The 19,764-nt window shown below is 35.7% G+C and overlaps 1 protein-coding gene and 1 long non-coding RNA gene across 2 annotated transcripts in view; one reads left to right on the top strand and one right to left on the bottom strand.

The window, feature by feature from the left end:
- Positions 1–29: 29 nt before the first annotated feature.
- The window catches only part of LOC130836148 (uncharacterized), a 38,657-nt gene continuing 18,922 nt past the window's right edge, over positions 30–19,764 (top strand). The window contains exons 1-3 of the long non-coding RNA XR_009049129.1: positions 30–87; positions 10,716–10,821; positions 11,280–11,316. This is a non-coding gene — a long non-coding RNA (uncharacterized LOC130836148). The remainder of the gene's footprint in view (positions 88–10,715; positions 10,822–11,279; positions 11,317–19,764) is intronic.
- The window catches only part of RANBP3L (RAN binding protein 3 like), a 46,620-nt gene continuing 33,957 nt past the window's right edge, over positions 7,102–19,764 (bottom strand). The window contains exons 8-14 of the mRNA XM_057708174.1: positions 19,476–19,560; positions 16,819–16,921; positions 16,333–16,463; positions 14,680–14,800; positions 12,965–13,107; positions 9,509–9,692; positions 7,102–7,396 (exon numbers count right to left, since the gene is read on the bottom strand). Of these exons, the coding sequence (XP_057564157.1) occupies positions 7,353–7,396; positions 9,509–9,692; positions 12,965–13,107; positions 14,680–14,800; positions 16,333–16,463; positions 16,819–16,921; positions 19,476–19,560 (811 nt within the window). The 3' untranslated portion in view covers positions 7,102–7,352. The remainder of the gene's footprint in view (positions 7,397–9,508; positions 9,693–12,964; positions 13,108–14,679; positions 14,801–16,332; positions 16,464–16,818; positions 16,922–19,475; positions 19,561–19,764) is intronic.

Raw genomic sequence — 19,764 nt, 5'->3', positions numbered from 1 at the left:
TTACTATTTCAACACTTTATAATTCCTTAGATACTAGGAAGGAAGAAAAGGGAGAAGTCACAGATATCACTGAGGTCTGAAGCTTGGGTGAGTAAGAGAACGTCAGTTGATGTATTTGACATAAGAAATGAATCAAGAAAACCTGTTCTGGATCAAAATCTATGAGTTTTGTTATACATATGCAAAATTTCAGACACCCCCCCCCCCTTCTTCCCATTTCACAGATAAGTATTTTGGATTAGATTTTTGGATCTCCATTTCCAGCTATAAACTTGTCTACACGGACATCTTCTCCTTAGGTATATTTCTTTGTCCATTGTTATTTTTGGATTTCCCCATCTCCTTCCACCTGTTCAAAAATATTACTCCATCAAGTTATCACCTTTAATATACCTTTAATTATCCCTCTGTTGGATTTTCTTCTTCACTATTTAAACACTCTCATGTCTATGACAGCTTTAAATTAAAAAACAAACAAAAAAACCAACCCTCTAAGCCCTGGCTTTTTATATATTGCTTGTCTTCTCTTTATACCTAAGATTCTTGAAAGAGTAGTAGCTTCATCGTTGGTCAACATCCCTGCCTCCTATTCATCCCTTAACCTGTTGTAATCTAGTTTCTCCCCACCACTTCACTAATTACTGCTATTTCCAAGGTGACCAAAGATCTGATTGTAAACTCAGAAGACATTTATCAACCCTTACCTGACTTGGTCTTTCTGCAGCATTTGAAATGGTTATCATTTCCTTTTGAAATGTTTCACTCGGGTTCACAGCACACCAGTTGGTAATTGTGTTCCTCCCATCTCTCTGTCCCCTTTCTGGGTTCTTCCTAAACTCATCTTTGGGATCTGTCCTTCCCTTTCCTTGCCTCCCTTTCTCTCTGTCTCTCTGTCCACTTTTCTGCATGAGCTTATCTACTCTTGTGTAATGAAAAGACCTTGGATTTGGGATTTAAAAAGACCTTGGTTCAAATCCCAGCTTTACGATTTATTACCTTTGTCAACCTTGGACTATCCCTTACCCTTTCTAAGCCTACTTCTTCATTTACAAAATTTAATAGCTTCCTTGTAAAGTTGTAAATATATGTACAAATGCCTAGCCACATGCCCATTACAAAGTATACATTTGGCGAGTGTTAGCTCTTTTCCCCTTCCATGACTTCAGCTGCTACCAGTATCTTTAGCCCAGACTGTCTCCAGAGCTTTACATCCTTATTTCCAGCTTCCTGTTGGATGACACCTCTTGTCTTATATATACAACACATGTCAATGGAGATCAAATTATAGTTGATTGCCTGCTATGGGTGGGGCACCCTGCCAGGTGCTGGAGATAAAATGATAAATAAAAGGTACTCTCCCAATAAAGAGCCAAAAAAAAGGCAGGGGGTGGGGGAGTTTCTCCCCTTGAAGCACATACAGTCTGTGTAATGGTAAAATTATACACAGGGTGCTATAGGAAACAGGTCTTAGCTTAAGTGGAGTTAGGAAAAGCTTTCTGGAAATGTCTCAAGCTAAGCCTTAAAGAATGAGTTAGGTATTAGCCAGAATCAGCAAGAGTAAGAAAGGAATTCCACAGAGGAAACAGTATGAGCAAAAGTATGGAGTAATAAAACAGCTGTTCTGAAATCCTAGAACATTTAGAGAGAGGCAGGCAACAGTGGGAGGTGAGGCTAGGGAGGTAGACAGGGGGCACGACATGAAGTGTTATATCCATGCTTAGAAACTTGGCTTTTATCCTGTATTTGCTAGGAAGCCACCAAAAGGAGAAAATGACATAATCCCAAAATTATGAACAGAAATTTCTTAGAATAAACACAAGCAGTAAATACATATCTAAAAGATCCTCAACCTTATTAGAAATCAGAAAAATACAAATTAAGGTAATAGTGAAATAGTCTTTTATATTCACTAGATTGGCATAAAGTAAGAAATTTTGGTAATCCTCTAATTCTTTGAAAATTATCTCATCAAGTATTTATTAGACTAAACATTTGCCTGTTATTTCAATAACTCCTTCAACACCATAGTATCCAAATATTATCTTAAAAATTTCAACTATGTTCAAGTATTCAAGTTTGTCATTTCCAAATATGATGTCAAAAATTACCTAGTACTGTGGGTGTAATCTGGCCATTGCAAAACAAAGTGTTGGCATTCACAGATTTAATATCAGTTTCAACTACCCTCAAACAATTAGAATAATCTGTTATATTATTGAATTTCAATCTCAAACCCCACCTATGACAAGGCTGGGGTTCTTTTGTCATGAATAAGCCTACCTGGTAACCACATCTCAAACAAGCTTAATTGTTCTCAACATTTTATGGGGAAGAAATTATATACCATTGTGATATTCACAACTTGAAGATTTACAAAGCTTAAGATTTATCCTTCCCAAGCCCTATAACCCCCTCCAGCTCACTTCATGTTACATTCTGATTTTGAAAGATATATACCATCACCCCCTGGCTTTTTAAAAAATGGCATCCACATACTCTAAGGCCTTTATAGGCTATTAGTCCCTGACAACTAAGGGTTCCTGGCTTTGGCAGTAATGGATGTAAAATATTTTAAGAGAGAACATTTTGCTGTCTTATAATTAAGCTGAATAACTTGGTAGAAAAGTACTGTTGATAGAAAAGAATGTGTAGATTATCCTAATATATAATTGGATATCATATTATATATCTTGCATATTGGCAGAACATTTATCTAAGTAACTTTTAATAAAAGCAACTTCTATGGAAGAAGATGTAGGCTATGAGTCACCCACCTAATTACTTGTAAAACTGATTATCTTTATGTGATTGATCTCTTCACATTAAAGTGGGGGACAAAGGATTTAGAAAAGCCAAAAAGGAGAAGGCTAGATGAAGATATAGGACAAGCAGAAACTATAAGATGTTTCTATTCCTCTGGCAAAAATACTACTAAATATATGCATAACAAGTATAAGAAGGAATAGTACAGTCCCTCCCATCAGGAAGCACACAGGAGGCTCCTAGATAGCTTCCTCCACAAGAGGGCAGACAGCAGTATCAAGCAGTATCAGCAGTATTTCACATTGTGGAACTGAAAACCACAGCCACAGAAAGATAGAGAAAATGAAAAAGCAGAGGACTTTGTACCAGATGAAGGGACAGGATAAAGCCCCAGAAAAACAACTAAATGAAGAGGAGATAGGCACCCTTACAGGAAAAGAATTCAGAATAATGATAGTGAAGATGATCCAGGACTTTGAAAAAAGACTGGATGCAGAGATCGAAAAGTTTATCAAAGACCTAGAAGAATTAAAGAGCAAACAAACAGAGATATGCAACACAATAACTGAAATGAAAAATACACTAGAAGGAACCAACAGCAGATTAACGGAGGCAGAAGGGCGAATCAGTGACCTGGAAGACAGAATGGTGATCATTACTGATGCAGAAAAGAATAAAGAAAAAAGAATGAAAAGAACTGAAGACAGCCTAAGATACCTCTGGGACAATGTTAAACGCACCAACATTTGCATTATAGGGGTCCCAGAAGGAGACGAGAGAGAGAAAGGACCTGAGAAAATATTGGAAGAGATTATAGTTGAAAAGTTCCCTACCATGGGAAAGGAAATAGCTACCCAAGTCCAGGAAGCACAGAGAGTCCTAGGCAGGATAGATCCAAGGAGAAACACGCCAAGGCATATATTAGTCAAGTTGACAAAAATTAAAGACAGAGAAATGTTATTAAAAGCAACAAGGGAAAAACGACAAATAACATACAAGGGAACTCCCATAAGGTTAACAGCTGATTTCTCAGCAGAAACTCTGCAAGCCAGAAGGGAGTGGCATGATATATTTCAAGTGATGAAAGGGAAGAACCTACAACCAAGAATACTCTACCCAGCAAGGATCTCATTCAGATTCGATGGAGAAATCAAAAGCTTTACAGACAAGCAACAGCTAAGAGAATTCAGCACCACCAAACCAGCCCTACAACAAGTGCTAAAGGAATTTCTCTAAGCGGGAAACATAAGAGAAGAAAAGGACCTACAGAAACAACAACAAAACAATTAAGAAAATGGTAATAGGAACATACATATCGACAATTACCTTGAATGTAAATGGACTAAATGCACCAACCAGAAGACACAGACTGGCTGAATGGATACAAAAACAAGACCCATATATATGCTGTCTCCAAGAGACCCACTTCAGACCTAGGGACACATACAGATTGACAATGAGGGGATGGAAAAAGTTATTCCATGCAAATGAAAATCAAAAGAAAGCTGGAGTACCAATACTCATATCAGATAAAATAGACTTTAAAATAGAAAATGTTACAAGAGACAGGAAAGGACATTACATAAAGATCAAGGGATCCATCCAAGAAGAGGAGATAACAATTATAAATATATATGCACCCAATATAGGAGCACCTCAATACATAAGGCAAATGCTAACAACTATGAAAGAGGAAATGCAAGGCAGAAATAGAGACACAGATGTAGAGAACAAACATATGGACACCAAGTGGGGAAAGCAGGGAGGGTTGGGGGGGAATGAATTGGAAGATTGGGACACCAAATTGTACACTCTAAATATATGCTGTTTGTTGTCTGTTAACTGTATCTCAATAAAAGTTCTTAAAAAAAATGATGAATCCCAATAAATACTATTTCCCTAAAAAAAAAAAAAAAAAGAAGGAATACTAGAGTAGAAATGGGTTGAAAGTCATAAGCTAAATATCATGTTTCTGCTGTCACTAGTCATGTTAGTAGTCATGTCATAATCCCCAAATACAGTGTTTGAGGCATTGAGGAAATTCATCTCCATGCTAAAGAGGGGACAAGAATGAACATGTCAGGAAGGTAAAGAAAATCTCTGTCTCTCTGCTTTACTTTAACAATTTAGCATAATCCCAATGTTCCCATGTTAACTAAGATGTTATAAGAGAACCAGTTCTTTAATATCTTCTCTGAATGTCCCCCTGTTTATATTATGCTTCTAATGAAAATTTTTCTTTGAGTTTGTTCTGCATCAGTCACTCTTTTATTTTATTTTTTAATATATTTATTTATTTATTTATTTGTTGGCTGCATTGGGTCTTCGTTGCTACATACAGGCTTTCTCTAGTTGCAGCAAGCAGGAGCTACTCCTCATTGTGATGTGGCGTCTCCTGTTGAGGAGCACAGGCTCTGGGTGTGCAGGCTTCCGTAGTTGTAGCAATTGGGCTCAATTGTTGTGGCGCACAGGCTTAGTTGCTCCATGGCATGTGGGATCTTCCTGGAACAGGGATCGAACCCGTGTCCCCTGCATTGGCAGGTGGATTCTTAACCACTGTGCCACCTACAAAGTCCCTGAGTCACTATTTTAGAATTAAAAAACAAAAACAAAAAAACTTAAAACTTCTGATTTTCTATTCTTTTTATTCTTCCTTTCTGTTTTTTTTCTTTACTTTTTTTTTTTCATTCTCTCAACCTTTTCTCTCTTCCTCTCTCACATTAACTTTTCTTCTCTACTTCCTGAGTCATTGGTTAATTTAGAAGTAAAGGATTTTATTTCCTGTATTTCTTCTGTAGTCACTGAAAGAATGAAAGTTAGTCTTAGTAGCTAAGTTTTACTAAGTTATAATTACTGTGTTACAGGGAAAGAGCAAAACTTTCAACAATTATAACATACTAGCTAAATTACGGAAAAACCCGAACAAACATTTTTGGCCAACCCAATACTATAATAAAGTAATGCAACTTTTAAAAAAAAAAAGTGTATTCACATGTATACTTCCAAATGAATATTGTTCTTCAAAGTAGAAATGAAGCTGTACTGTTATTTCAAATATGTTGTCATAGTTCAGAACGTTTTCAGAAATCATTTTGTACCTGTGAATTATTCCTTATTATGGACTGAATGTTTATGTTCTCCCAAAATTCATATGTTGGATGAAGCCTACCCCACAATGTGATGGCATTTAGAGATGTGGCTTTGGGAGATAATTAGGGTTAGATGAGGTTATGAGGGTAGGGCCCTGGTCTAAGGGGATTAATGCCCTTATAAAAAGAGACACAGAGAACGTGCTCTCTTTTTCTCCCCACCACCTCCCCATGCTCCCACAAGAAAGAGGTCACATGAGCACACAGTGAGGTGGTGGTCCCTACAAGCCAAGAGAAGAAGCCTCAGAATGAAACTGACCTTGCCCACATCTTTATTTTAGACTTCCCAGCCTCCAATACTGTAAGAAATAAATTTCTGCTGTTTAAGCCACCCAATTTGCGGTATTTTGTGATGGCAGCCTGAGCAGATTAAGCGGCCTCTAATAGGGGAATTGTTTAGGGGTCACAATCAATAGTCATCCCAAAGCCATGGGGTGATCATACCGGACTGAAAAATGAAATATGGCTGTGAGTGCTGAGACTTTCTTGTGTAACTCCTGAAGCATCTCTGAAACAAATCTCAAAAGAGGAGCATCAAAATTCGGTTGCACAATTGTTGAAATTACTGTGGTTTACCTTCATAGTGGCATTTAAGAAAAAAATTCGTGTGCTATGTATGATGTATTTGTCTTAAAAAAAGGTCTCTGTACAGCCATACGTACTAGGATATTAATGGCAATTTAATTACATAAAAAAGCAGAGACTAAGTTAACATTTCACTTTTTGTATACTTACTGTTTTGATACATAGGTAATGTATTTTGTTCATTCCTTCAACAAATATTGGATACTGACCAGGAGTCAAGCATGTGCAAGGTGCAATAGACACAAGTGCAAGAACAGATATTCTCCTTAAAGGAATTCTTACCATGAGTATATAATCTTACAGAATTAGGAAATCCAAAGGTTAAATGAAAATACACATTTCCCAGAAGAAAAATATGATTTAATAACATGTTATCATGCATTTATAATGTTTTTCAAAGAAATAACTCTGGAAATTTTGTAAAATATTTGTTTTATGGTCAGACAACGTATGACTGAAAAAATAAATATCTTAGATGTTTATCAAATCCAGCAATTTATAATTTTAACTACTGTATCCATCAATGTGATGAATAGTCCAAATTAGTTACCAAATCTTATTCTAAATTCTTCAAAAATGATACATTGTGAACTTTCAAAGGCCATCTATTTCTTAAATTCTGTCATTTTCTCCACAATAATCAAAACATAAAACCTCAGAATTATTACGCTACATCAGAGAAACATTTTAATTGCAACAAATTCTGTTCCTGGAACTTTTCTATAAAAGCTGTTCAAGGAATGAATAGGATCTTCTCATTTAGTTATTAGAATGGTTTAGTTTCTTTCAATAAGGTGATCTTTTTCAGTAAGGTGATCTTTTTGTAGATGTTGTCATGTTTACAGTAGGTAGCACTCATGAACAGGCAACTGACTGTCTGTGGGTCCACCTAGAAGAATCTGTGATATAAATTTAAAATAATTTATTATACAATATGTATTCAGATAGATTTAATATTGAATACAACTGAACATGAATACTCATGAATATGCTTACTAGTAAGGAAATAAAATATATATAGAATCTGCATATTTATAAGTAATGTTTGGAAATGTTCCTAATTTTAAAGATGATATTTTCAGATAATTAAACCTTTCCTTGATTCACGGGCAACAAAGTTTAAAAAGCCGGACATTTATTGCTTCCATAATATTTAGCATTTGTATGCAACACTTCCTGGAGAAAGCACTAAGTGAAAAGCGGAAAAGGTAGCAAGAAAAGATGGCTCAAGTGATTGGCATTTACTTTGCCTTATTTCCATGGTTTCTCATTTTGTATGAAGATAGTTGCATATCACCCCTTTCCTAAAATGGAATAAGATAGAATGTAGATTCTATGCATAAACATGTGTCATTTGTTGATGAAATAATTTTGCCATTTAATCCTAATCGCAAGTTAACATTTTTAATGGATACCAACTCATTTTCTGAGACCCTTTTTTATTGTTGACAGTATAAACATTATAATAATTTTTATTTATACATTCATACATTTAAAAATAAACTTTTGTTTAATAGTAACAAGAAAAATCATATTTGCTTAGTTCTCTGGCTCACTGAGTCTAGCAGTTTATGGTCCTGCTCTGCATGTTTTGTTCATTTTTCCTCTTGATTACATTTTTAGTATTAGGCTAAGGAAGCTCTTTCATCAAGTTCTGCACATATTCTTTGATAGATTCTTAAATTAGGTATGATTAAAATAGCTTTAAGATTTAAAATGATAAGAAATTGGGAAAATGCCTGCTAACACTATTTTTGTAAGTCGTTTGTCAGTCCTCTGTAGAGCAGAATTCAGGGCTAAATGAAACTATTACTGAAAATACTTGAATGATTTTATTGGAATAGCTACATCTGTATAACAAAGCTGAATTACTCAGCCATAAAAAGGGACAAAAATTGGGTCACTCGTAGAGATGTGGATGAACCTAGAGATTGTCAAAGAGAGTGAAGTAAGTCAGAAAGAGAAAAACAAATATCATATATTAACACATATACGTGGAATCTAGAAAATGGTATCGATGATCTTATTGGCAAGGCGGAAATAGAGACACAGCTGTAGAGAACAAACGTATGGACACCAAAGGGGGAAACGGGGTGGGGGAGTGCTTGGTGGAATGAATTGGGAGATTGGGATTGACATATATACACTATTGATACTATGTATAAAATAGATAACTAATGAAAATCTACTGTATAGCTCAGGGAATTGTACTCACTGCTCTGTGGCGACCTAAACGGGAAGGAAATCCAAAAAAGAGGGGATATATGTATATGTATAGATGATTCACTTTGCTGTACAGTAGAAACTAACACAACATTGTAAAGCAAATATACTCCAATAAAAATTAATTATAAAAAAAAAGTTGGGCTTATTATTTCCTTGACAATGTTTTTCTCCAAAAATAATGGTGAATTTTAGTTTTAAATTCACTCATCAGGACAAGCACTAAAACCTAAAAATCCATTAACCAGTGGTTCCACTGCAAACCTTATTCAATTCATGAATCCTGAGGTAATAAAAGAAATAGCACTTTTTGCCCTAGGTAAAGAAGGTTTTGAAAATAAAGCAAATTCCAAAAAGAGAATAAACAGGATTTTTCAGTGTTTCAAGCCAGATTTGCCTACTGGCTCCATTATGAGTATTTATAATTTCTCCTATTATGGCCAATAACAGGAGAATGAGAACACGTGAAGAGAAATGTGAATAAATGGTTGGTTTCAGTGTAGCAATTAATACTTTACATTGTAAATATGGTCTTTTATGAAACATATATGCAAATGATGTGCAAGTATTGCAATTGCAATAGGGCTGACTTTTGGTGAAATCCCAATGAAGGCCACCTGTAGAAGACAGTGATTTTCAAACCCACTCCTCAGATCCAAACATCTAGGGCAACCCCCGCCCACTTTGAACACACAAGTTCCACTTTTTAAAAATCTATTTCGTATAAAAGGTTGTGAATAAGATTTCTTTTTTAAAACCTCAGAACTAACAAAAGAGAAGTTCTTTACCTGATCTAGTTTTAGTAATGAAATCCTCCTCATCCTCATCACAGCTATCACAGTTAAATTGTTGGAGGACTGTTTCTGACTGGCTCTCAGCCTGATTTGCATCGTTCTGCTTATAGACGCTTCGAAGAGCAACAAGACGGTGATGTATTGCTGCATACATACATCCTGTATCTTTGGCACTGGCCTGCAAGAGGAAAATTGAGTTGTTAAGAATATAAGTAGGGCTTCCTAGGTGGCTCAGTGGTTGAGAGTCCACCTGCCAATGCAGGGGACACGGGTTCGATCCCTGCTCCAGGAAGATCCCACACGCTACGGAGCAACTAAGCCCGTGCGCCACAACTACTGAGTCTGCGCTTTGGAGCTCGTGAGCCACAACTATTGAGCCCATGTGCTGCAACTACTGAAGTCCATGCGCCTAGAGCCCGTGCTCCACAACAAGAGAAGCCACGGCAGTGAGGAGCCCACACATCACAATGAATAGTAGCCCCCACTCACCACAATGAAAAAGAAAGCACACACACAGCAAAGAAGACCCAACACAGGCAATAAAATAAATTAATTAAAAAAAAAAGAATATAAGTAACTTCATAATAGCCACACTTTACAGATGTGTAATCTTTCACTATTAATAAGGAAGGAATTATATGGCATAAATCTAGAATGTAACTAACCCTAGAAACTAAAGGGTAAAGAGCCAATTCATCTTGAACCAAATTGAATTCTAAAGCAGATAATTTTATGAGGTCCCAATATGTGCATTTTAGACTGAGAAAATGAAATTTTGTGATTTGAAATTTCTATTTGAATTTGTTTGTTACAACCATCCTTCCTTCATTATGTTACACTTCCTACACGTAGGAAATTTTAGGGTTAGATGGAAAAAAGACTTTCATTTCCTTTGCATCACTTGCTTAGACATCCTGCAAGCTGCATAGCTCTGTAGAAAAGCAGATATCATTCGAATAGTCTATGATATTGTGCCATAAACACATCAGAGGTCCTTGCTTTCAATACTTTTCTATTTTTACAGTCGCTATTAATATTAAAAATGATGGTAACAATAGCATTGGTGTAACATTTGATCTTATTATATTCCTTTATTTTTTCAATCTTTATAATAAAACTATAAGTTATTTATTCCATTTGTATTAGCAAAAGCACATAGCACAGGTATTCAGTAAACACTTGTTTCCTCTTCCTTTTACAGATGAGAAAATTATGGCTCAGAGAGACACAACTTGTCCAAGGTTACAAAGCCAGTTGACAGATTGGCTGGGACTCGGTTTTTGTCATCACAGTCAGTGCTCTTTAAGGTAACATGTCGGTGGCTTACATTTTTTTGTATCTTTTCACAATTTCAAAGAAAATCTGGGAAAATTTTTCTCTTTGCTAATCCTTCAGAGAACTAACAAATATTTCAAAGCCAAGAACTGAGGGTTGAACCAACTACATGCCAATTTTTGAAAATATACTTTTTCATTGGTATATTATTAAATTGCCTTAATTAATTTTAGGGAAAAATTACACATTAAATGAAATATTTTTGTTTCTCGTATTAGATATTACATAGTAGGTGTTGGGTAAATATTTGTTGACTCGACTAATTTAATTTTTTATATTATGTGCAAGGGTGTAATTTTTCTTCAGTAGGTTAAGTAATAACAAATATTGAAACAGTACTTATAATTGAAATATAAATACTGCCTTGACTCTTTTACATTAAATTTTAAATATGCCTTTCACTAGTGTGTGTATATATATATTTTGCCAGATTCATCCAGATATTTTCATTCAAGAAATCCAGAACAGTAAGTAAAAACACAATAATATGTATTTATTTGAACAACAAATTTGCAATGCTTAAAACAATTTCCAGGAAGTACCGTAAGAAAATGCAGATGAGAATGCAAATTGGTTCAGTCTTTCTGGAGATAAATGTGTCAAAACAAGTCAAAACCTTTTCCTAAGAGAATTAACATGCATGTACATAGAGAATTCCTTGCAGATTTTATAATAATGAGCACAGTAAATTACCAAAGTATTTAACAAAGTGGGATTAATGGAATAAATTATGGTACATAATTGAACAGAATTCTTTTCACCTGTGAAAGAATTCTTGAAGAATGAACTACTATTTAATAACAGAAAACACTCATTTTCATTAAGTGAAAAGTTTACATATATGTATTTCACGATCAAATGTTAGCTATTTAATCTTCCAAATCACTTTATAAAGTATATTATTATTGTCTTCCCTTGGCAGATAAATAAAATCAGGTTGAGGAAAGCTAAACAACCTGCCTAAAAGTCATACAGCATGTGCAGAATGGTACACATGTATATATGTACGCACACATACATGTAAGAGCAAAATGTTGATAGTGACCATCTCTGGGAGTGGAATTTTGGGTGATTTCTATTGCATTTGTTTGCTAATCTCTGAAAATTATCCTACAGTTTAAAAAGTCATCATGGACCAGATATTAAGCAGCAGAATCTAGTCATAGTTAAATCTAATCGAATGTAATCACAGTCTAATCTCAGACTGGTCTCGAGCAGGCTGCTTTACCCACTCAAAGACAGGGGCATCTGGCTTAGCAGACTATCCAGTATTATCTCCCTAAATGGTAAACAGGGTTTGGACATCTTACCCTAAGATTTTAGTACTCAACATCACTTATACCTAACAGTGCACTTACTTGTAGTTAATAAAACCTTTGGTTTTTCATCAGTGGGTTCTTGCCAACATTTTTTTTTTCATTATCACAGGGAGGCCAATTTACTTGTATTGTCATCTTCTACCTGAGTTGCTTGGATACTCAGTCTTCTCAAGTCTTCTGAGACTCAGCCCATGGGGGAAATCCAGCCTTTTTTCTCGGCTGATTCCCGTCAGCTCTGTCTCTTTGGCCTGGATCTTGTATCTGAGGTCAAGCATTCCTCCTGCCAGAATAGTTAAAACTGTGCTCCCATCCTGTTACCTTGGAGACTGACTCATGTCCAGAATTGGAATTTGCTATTGGACTGGTTGTTTTAACTTGCTAGGCTTGTGTTTTTCCATTTCTCACTGGTTCTTTTCCAGTGATCTCAAAGCCTCAGTTTCAGCACAAAGTGTAAGCATCAGGGTGTGCCTTCTGCTGGCCTCGTAGGAGCCAATCCTGACAATAGTCTCTCTGGTAATTTAGTAAGATTGACATAATTTTAATAGTAAAGTAAAATGTAGAGGTTTGACAGCGTACACCAGTACAGATGTCTTGAGACCAGTACTGATTGGCTAAAATGGTGTTAATCTCTAAATTTCATACAAAATTTAGGTCTTATATTAGACTGTAAACAACCATAATAAATGGCTGGGTTTTGCCAATAATACAGGTTATTGTAATAAAATGAAAACATTAGTGACTGCAGAGATCTATAAATATAGTAGGATATCCTCTATCACTGAAATTTGTCACTTACCTGAATTAAAAACACTTTGATGTTATAGTCTTCTAAATCAGTAGCTGTTATCCGTAAGTTTCTGTGGTTTGCTCTTTGAATCTCCATTTGAGCCCAGAGTTTACTGTTGAGAATCAGCCTCAGACTGCCTTGATTGCGCATGACTAAAATAGGAAGGTGAATTTATCAGACTTTGGAACAGTTGATTCCTTAGCCTTTCAGAGGAATTTGCCATTTTGAAAGCAAATAAGTCTGGTGGTTGTTTTTCAGACTCTGTTTTCACTACTAAATTGTAATTTAATTGACTAGATTATAATTTGATTTCCAAATGTGGCTATATTATGTTGGAGGACTTTTTCTTAGCTTAAATGCTAAAAATGCTATATTTTTTTTACTATAATATTAAAAAAATGGTTAAATTTTAGAATTCCTTTGATGACCTAATGGTCTGAAGAATATTTACCCGGGAATTGTTTACAAGGAAGAAAACTGAAATGAAAACTTTAAGCATTCAAAAAATGGAATTAGTTAAATAAATGATGGTATAGCTATTGAAGATAGTATGAACTTATTAAGGATACTGAAGAAAGATAATTATTAATATAGCAAGGTGACCATGGTATACTATGTAAAAGAAAAAATCAGGTTACAAAGTAACATAAACACCATGTATCACAACTATTTTCAATGTATTGTATACATTTATTGTATGAGCTAGCTACTACAGGAAGATAGGCCTATGAGTAATTTAATTTTTTTCCTTTTTGTCAACCCGTATTTTTTGTCTTCTGTAATGGATATGTATTACCTGTACAATTAAAGAAAAGTTGTTTTGTGCATTTTTTTGGCAAGTAGTGGAAGGAGTGAAATTAAGCCAGAGTAGGAAACAACTAATACCTGCCTTGGGAATGATAGTCGGGTTATTCAGAAATCTGTTTGCCAGTGCTCCTACGCTCTTAGTCTGAATGCTATTCCCTGTTCACTTCTTGAGCTTGATATCTGAAACTCACCAAAGATCTGCTTGTGGTCTCCTCCACAAGCTTTGACTGCCCAGTATTGACCAGTAAACCCATCCACCCCTGCCCAGATCTCTGCCTGTGCTTACTTTCAGTTTGGGCCTCTGAACAGTGCCCAGTGTGTCTTTTGGATGCCAGAAACCTCCTCAGGCTTTCAGTTTGGCTGACCACATTCTGACCAACACTGTGCCTGCAGGATTCAACAACCACACACTTTTATTTACTTGGAGTGACCTTTCATCCCAACCCACACAGCATGTTTAGAATGCCAAGAATAAATTATAGGGCAAAGATTCTCTTTTAGAAAAACTGTTCCAGTTCAAAAACAAATTCATCAATACGCCTTTAAAATGAGATTGTTCTTTGGGTGTGTGCTGGGCTCAGTCACAGGTGCTTTATGTGCGTTATCTCACTGAATTCTCACACTCGCTCACTAAGTCCTGGACTTCTATTATCTCCATTTTAAATTGATGCAACTAGGGCAGAAGGAGATTAAGTAATTTGTCCAAGGTCACCAGTTAGTGATGGAGCCAGAACTGGAACTGTGTAGTCTGACATCAGAGCCTCCTTTAAACAGGAAGCTCCTATAGTACATTAAAAATAATATTGTTTTCAGCAGTCTAATGTATTGACACGTAACACAACTCCAGAAAATGACGTGTACCTATACTGGAAAATTTTCCCTGAGAAACGGACTTGCTTTACAAAATGATTCCTTACTTAGCCTTGACTGGAATGTTCCACAATCACTGCTTGCTGTGTCATTCAGTCTCAAAGCGCCTCTGCCCCTTTCAATCCAGGACTGTGTTGTTTTGTTGAATATGAAAAGCTTGCAGTTGATCTAAAGGACAATTTTTTAAAATGTCAAAATATAGAAAATTTTTCAAAGTGATTTCTTTCCTATGCTATAACACTTCTGTCTGATATTTTACCAGAATAACCTTTGTTAATGATTTCTAAACTAGCTTTAAAATTTTATTTAGCTTCTAAAACAATACAATTTTTGAATAGTTCATGCATTAAAAAGCAAAAAGATGTACAAAGTAAAAAAGTACCCCCACCACCACCAGTTCCCCATCTACCAGTTTTCACGCCCTAAAACAGGTAATCACTGAGGCTAATATTTTGTTTATCCTTCTAGAGATAGTTGTATGTATATGCATGCCAATATGTATATATTTTCCCATATTTTTTCTATAAGTGGTAGAATACCATACATACTTTGCATCTTGCTTTTTTGCTTAACAATGTATCTATACATACCAACTTTTAAATTAAGCAATGTTATTTGAATCATGTAATTGATCTGAAAGTTAAGGGATCATGGAACTATTTGTATGCTTTGAAAATTTTTACAAATGCAACATCCGAACTAGGATGTGATACCACAGGGTACCATACTATAATTTAATGCTTACCAGTGGTTCTCAAATACTACTATGTTGTCAAAAACCTAGCATGTCAGGGCCTCACACCTAGTGAATTCACTTCATTGAATCTGGGATTAATCTGATCTGAGAGTTATGCTGTGCGACACACTTGTACAGTAAATATATCAGCAGATCAAGGGGGAAGGAAATAGGCATGAAGAGAGTTTGGGATAAAGCAGCTGGAAAAAGGCTAAAGGAAATCTGTGCTTTGTTGAAAATGATTAAGTTGTAGTAATTATATTTTATATGCCTAGATTGATAGCTGTACCACTCAACATTCAAATCCTATCTTTGATACTATATACTATATCTGTGAAACTCTTGATTCATTTGAAATTCAAAACTTATTTAAAAGAACTTTTAGGATAAACAACAGGGTCCTACTGTATAGCACAAGGAGCTATATTCAATATTCTGAGATAAACCATAATGGAAAAGAATATAAAAAATAATGTATATATATGTGTAGCAGAGTCACTTTGCTGTACAGCAAAAATTAACACAACATCATAAATCAACTATACTTCAATTTAAAAAAAGGAACTTTTAAAGGAAAACAAAAAACTTTTTATCTTGAACGGAAATCAATTCATCTCATCTGCATTTTTAACTCAGTGTAAATAGAATTTTAAATCATGACAATAACTGATTATAAAAGCTGACATGAAAAGTATAAAACATAGGTCTAAAGTTATTTTAAGACAGGGTCCTTGGTTGTCTCCTTTCCAAGGGACTAATATGAATGTTGTAAACCCAGTCACCCATTTTCCTGCAAATTACACACACAAATATGACAACAAAATATTTGCTTAATCTGTGAAAGCCTCTAACATTGTTATTTAAGCAGCTCAGTCTTTACAAAAACTAAAGCTGTCTCCGATAAGAGTAACTTTATTCCACATATGTAAGTACTACCAGGAAGAGCAATATATGATATACAGACCTTTAACACATTGTGTTCAGCCTCCTCCCCTGTTATGACATCAATTTTCTCCAGCAAACATTTTGGTGATGGTTTAGAAGAGAAAGCAGCAGCTGATTCAATTAGGGATATATGTTTAATAGATTCTGTTCCTAAGAGAAAATAGGGGGAAAGAATATGTAAAACACCCCATTATCTCTACTGTGAAATTTCTTTCTTGCCCCTATTAAAATGCATGTAGCCTTAGCTTTTTATAACCAGTGTTTCTAAAAAAAATCAAACTGCTTGAGTTTAGGCAGATGTCTTTAATGATCCCCCATATCATTAAGTCAAAAAATTATTAAAGCTTATGTATCATATAACCATATTTACATGCTTAAACTTCACCCCAAATTTTTAAAACACTGGACTATTGTTTTTGTATTTTATAAATATTAAACAAATGACATGGAAAACCAGGAGATATACTAGTTGAATCAGATGTTTTACAAATGAAATAATTCTTACTTGAGTTTGGAGAGTTGATAGGAAATTTTAGAGTGAATTTGAATGGTTTTTCCTTGATGTATGAATCATTTTCGAGTTGAGGCTGAGTGAGTTTTTGAGTACCCTAGGTGGGGGGAAAAAGATGTGTTACTTAATTTTATCCCTGTATATTTGCAGTAAGCCAAGAGATACTTTTGTTCTTCTGTCTCAACATGGCAAACAGACCCAACAGCTCTGTTTTTGTTTGGGGATCCTTTTGTGCTGAACAGAGAATTCCTCCCCATTATTAGAAGACCTTGGTTCTGATCTCAGGAAACCATCTAGTTACCACCAGCCTACTTCAGGTGGCATCTAGTTCCAGGGACAATGGGAAACGTTTTCAAGACCCAAAAGGAGGTAGCAGCTATTCCATGCTAGCACCATACTAACCTGATGGCTAGAAGGAGGTGAAACTGTTGTTACCTCTTAAGTATTTCAGTATTCCCAACAATCCACTCTTTCTATCCAGTTCATTTAAAAAATTAAAAAGTTGTCCAAAGAATCCACTAGCTGTCTCAGATCATCATTACAGAGAGAATCCTAACTTTTCCTCTAAGACAATTTTTGCTAACAATCACTTTTAGGTCTGCATACCTGAGGTTTCACACATGTGTTTTAACCAATGCCTGTGTGAAAAATAGATGGAGTAATTGCCATGCCATTTATAACCCGCCGTACAGCCCCCGTAGAGGCCCCTGCAGAACAGGGAGAATTGGATGATACTTCAGAACTTAGGTTTATTTCTTTTCCCTTACAAACTCAAGATTCTTTCACATTATTTAACTGGACATCAAGATAATCTGTTAAAATTGGTAAAGATGGGTGTAATTATTTCTATTTTAAGAAAACAGAAACTAAAGCACAGAAAGTTTAATGATTCACTCTAAAAGCCCATGGTCAGCAAACAAATCAGGAGGGCATCCTGGCCCCCAGATCACACGGCCACAGGAGTACAGAATTAACTAGAGGACAAACACAGGTGATCTCTATAGCTCCTGCTATCCTAGCATGTTATCAACTTAGGGAGACAGGAAGCTTAGGTTCCTTTGTAAGTCAGACTTGAAGGAAATACACACAGGTACCTACCTCCTCACACCAAATCTGTAATTCCCACTGTAGTTCATTTGTATAGGTATCTCCCTCTCCCCCCTTTCTAAACTATAAACGTCTCTAGAGAACAAGGTCTTTAGCTTTGCATAACCACTTACCCAGGTGGTTTTCGCTCCTGGCTATATATCCAAATCACCTTACACCTGGCCTCACCCACGGAGATCCTGGTCTAATTGGTTTGGGGAGATGGCCAGACCTAAGAAGTCCTCTGAAGGCTCACCAGATGATTGTAATATGCCCCCAAACTTGAGACCAGTGCCAATGCTTTAAATATCATATGAACAGAATCCATGTCTGCTAGATGAGTTGAATGTTAAAGTTGATCCCATGAGGTCTGAAGAGTATTTGATTTGTGTCTGTGTCATCGTACAGAAGCTATGACTAATCTAGAATAAATGTGCCTAAATATATTGCCTGGAACTTCACTCTGGAAGTTGGTCCATTCTGGTTCAGATCCAAAGGTGTGGGTCAACAGCTCTAGGATCACTGGAGCTGACCTTTGTCTTGGGAGTGACAGAAGAGTGCCTCGGAGCTGAGAAACTGTGATACTTCTCTTGGAATTGGGGTTAAGCCTGAGGCAGGTGTAGAATAAGCTAGATCTTAAAAGTGACTGATTTGGGAAAGCCCTTAAAATCTTGGAATAAACAGGTCTCATGAATTGGTCCTTTTGTTATTCTGAGCCCTTGCACACGTTCTAAAATCTGTACATCCTACGTGGGATGCTTCATGTAACTAACAGCCTTAAGACAAGCTAGCTTCCTTATCTTACCTCGGCCAAGCTTCTGGTCTGGATGAAAGTGGAAAGGGTATAAAGATGTGTTGGACCAGATAAAACCATGGGCACATTTGCCCCACAGCTTCCACTCAGCTGTATAATTCCCCACTGTGGGTCACGCTCTGTTTTAGAAACATGCCCTATGGAGGGCAGAGCAGCAATGACCTCAGGCGGGAGGATGCTCAGTATTAATTAAGGATGATGGTATTAATAGTCAGGGGTTCCACTTGGCAAGTACATTCCGCTAGGCAAGTAAAAGACTGTGATTTTCCTCTTACAGCTAGCAAAAAAAAAGTTTATAATAATGCTTTTCAGTGTAAAAGCTTGAAGGGGACGGTTGTGGTTAATGAGAAAAATTTGGCAAGTGGTTTTAAATGCACCTTATTATAAAAAATGGTATTGAAAAACTATTAAAATATCATGACCAATTGAGCTTATCTAACTATTGCAGACAATTCTGGGATTTCCTTGGGTACCTTTGGTTTAGTGCAAGTCAAAGAAGTGTTTAATATTTCTTATCAGTAATAATGTTATAATTATACACTTCCCTTCCTCTGTGGGTTCTTGTCTATTATTTTAACAACTTAGAACTTGCTTCCCGGGAGAACCTTTCCAGTTCAACATAGGAAATGTGCCTTTGAACTCGGGAGTTAAAAAGTATGCTCCCGTTTAACATTGTTTTAATTAATTTGCCTTCAGAAATTTGAAGTGACAGCTCTCTATATAGTAATAGAAACATTTGCCAAAATCTTACCAAAACTCTTTCTACCATGTTTTCTCCAAAAACGAAATCAGAACTGCAGCTTTTAAAAGAATATTTATCTTCATTTGGTTGACATCTAAGGAAAAGAAATAAGCATTTGCTATTTTAAATATAGTAGCAATGGATATAGCCATTTTAAACCTTAGCACATGAAATAATCAGATAATTTAATAGATTTATATAAAGCATAAAAACATCTGCTAACTTTTGTTTATCTGAAGTTAATGAAAAATTAAGGAAAAATTGAGATAGGTACTTCCAGGGATGCTATTCAAAATAT

Source organism: Hippopotamus amphibius, chromosome 15, assembly GCF_030028045.1.
Source record: "Hippopotamus amphibius kiboko isolate mHipAmp2 chromosome 15, mHipAmp2.hap2, whole genome shotgun sequence".
NCBI lineage: Eukaryota > Metazoa > Chordata > Mammalia > Artiodactyla > Hippopotamidae > Hippopotamus > Hippopotamus amphibius.
Note: the sequence above shows the minus strand (reverse complement) of the source record. Positions and strands in the feature narration are given on the sequence as shown.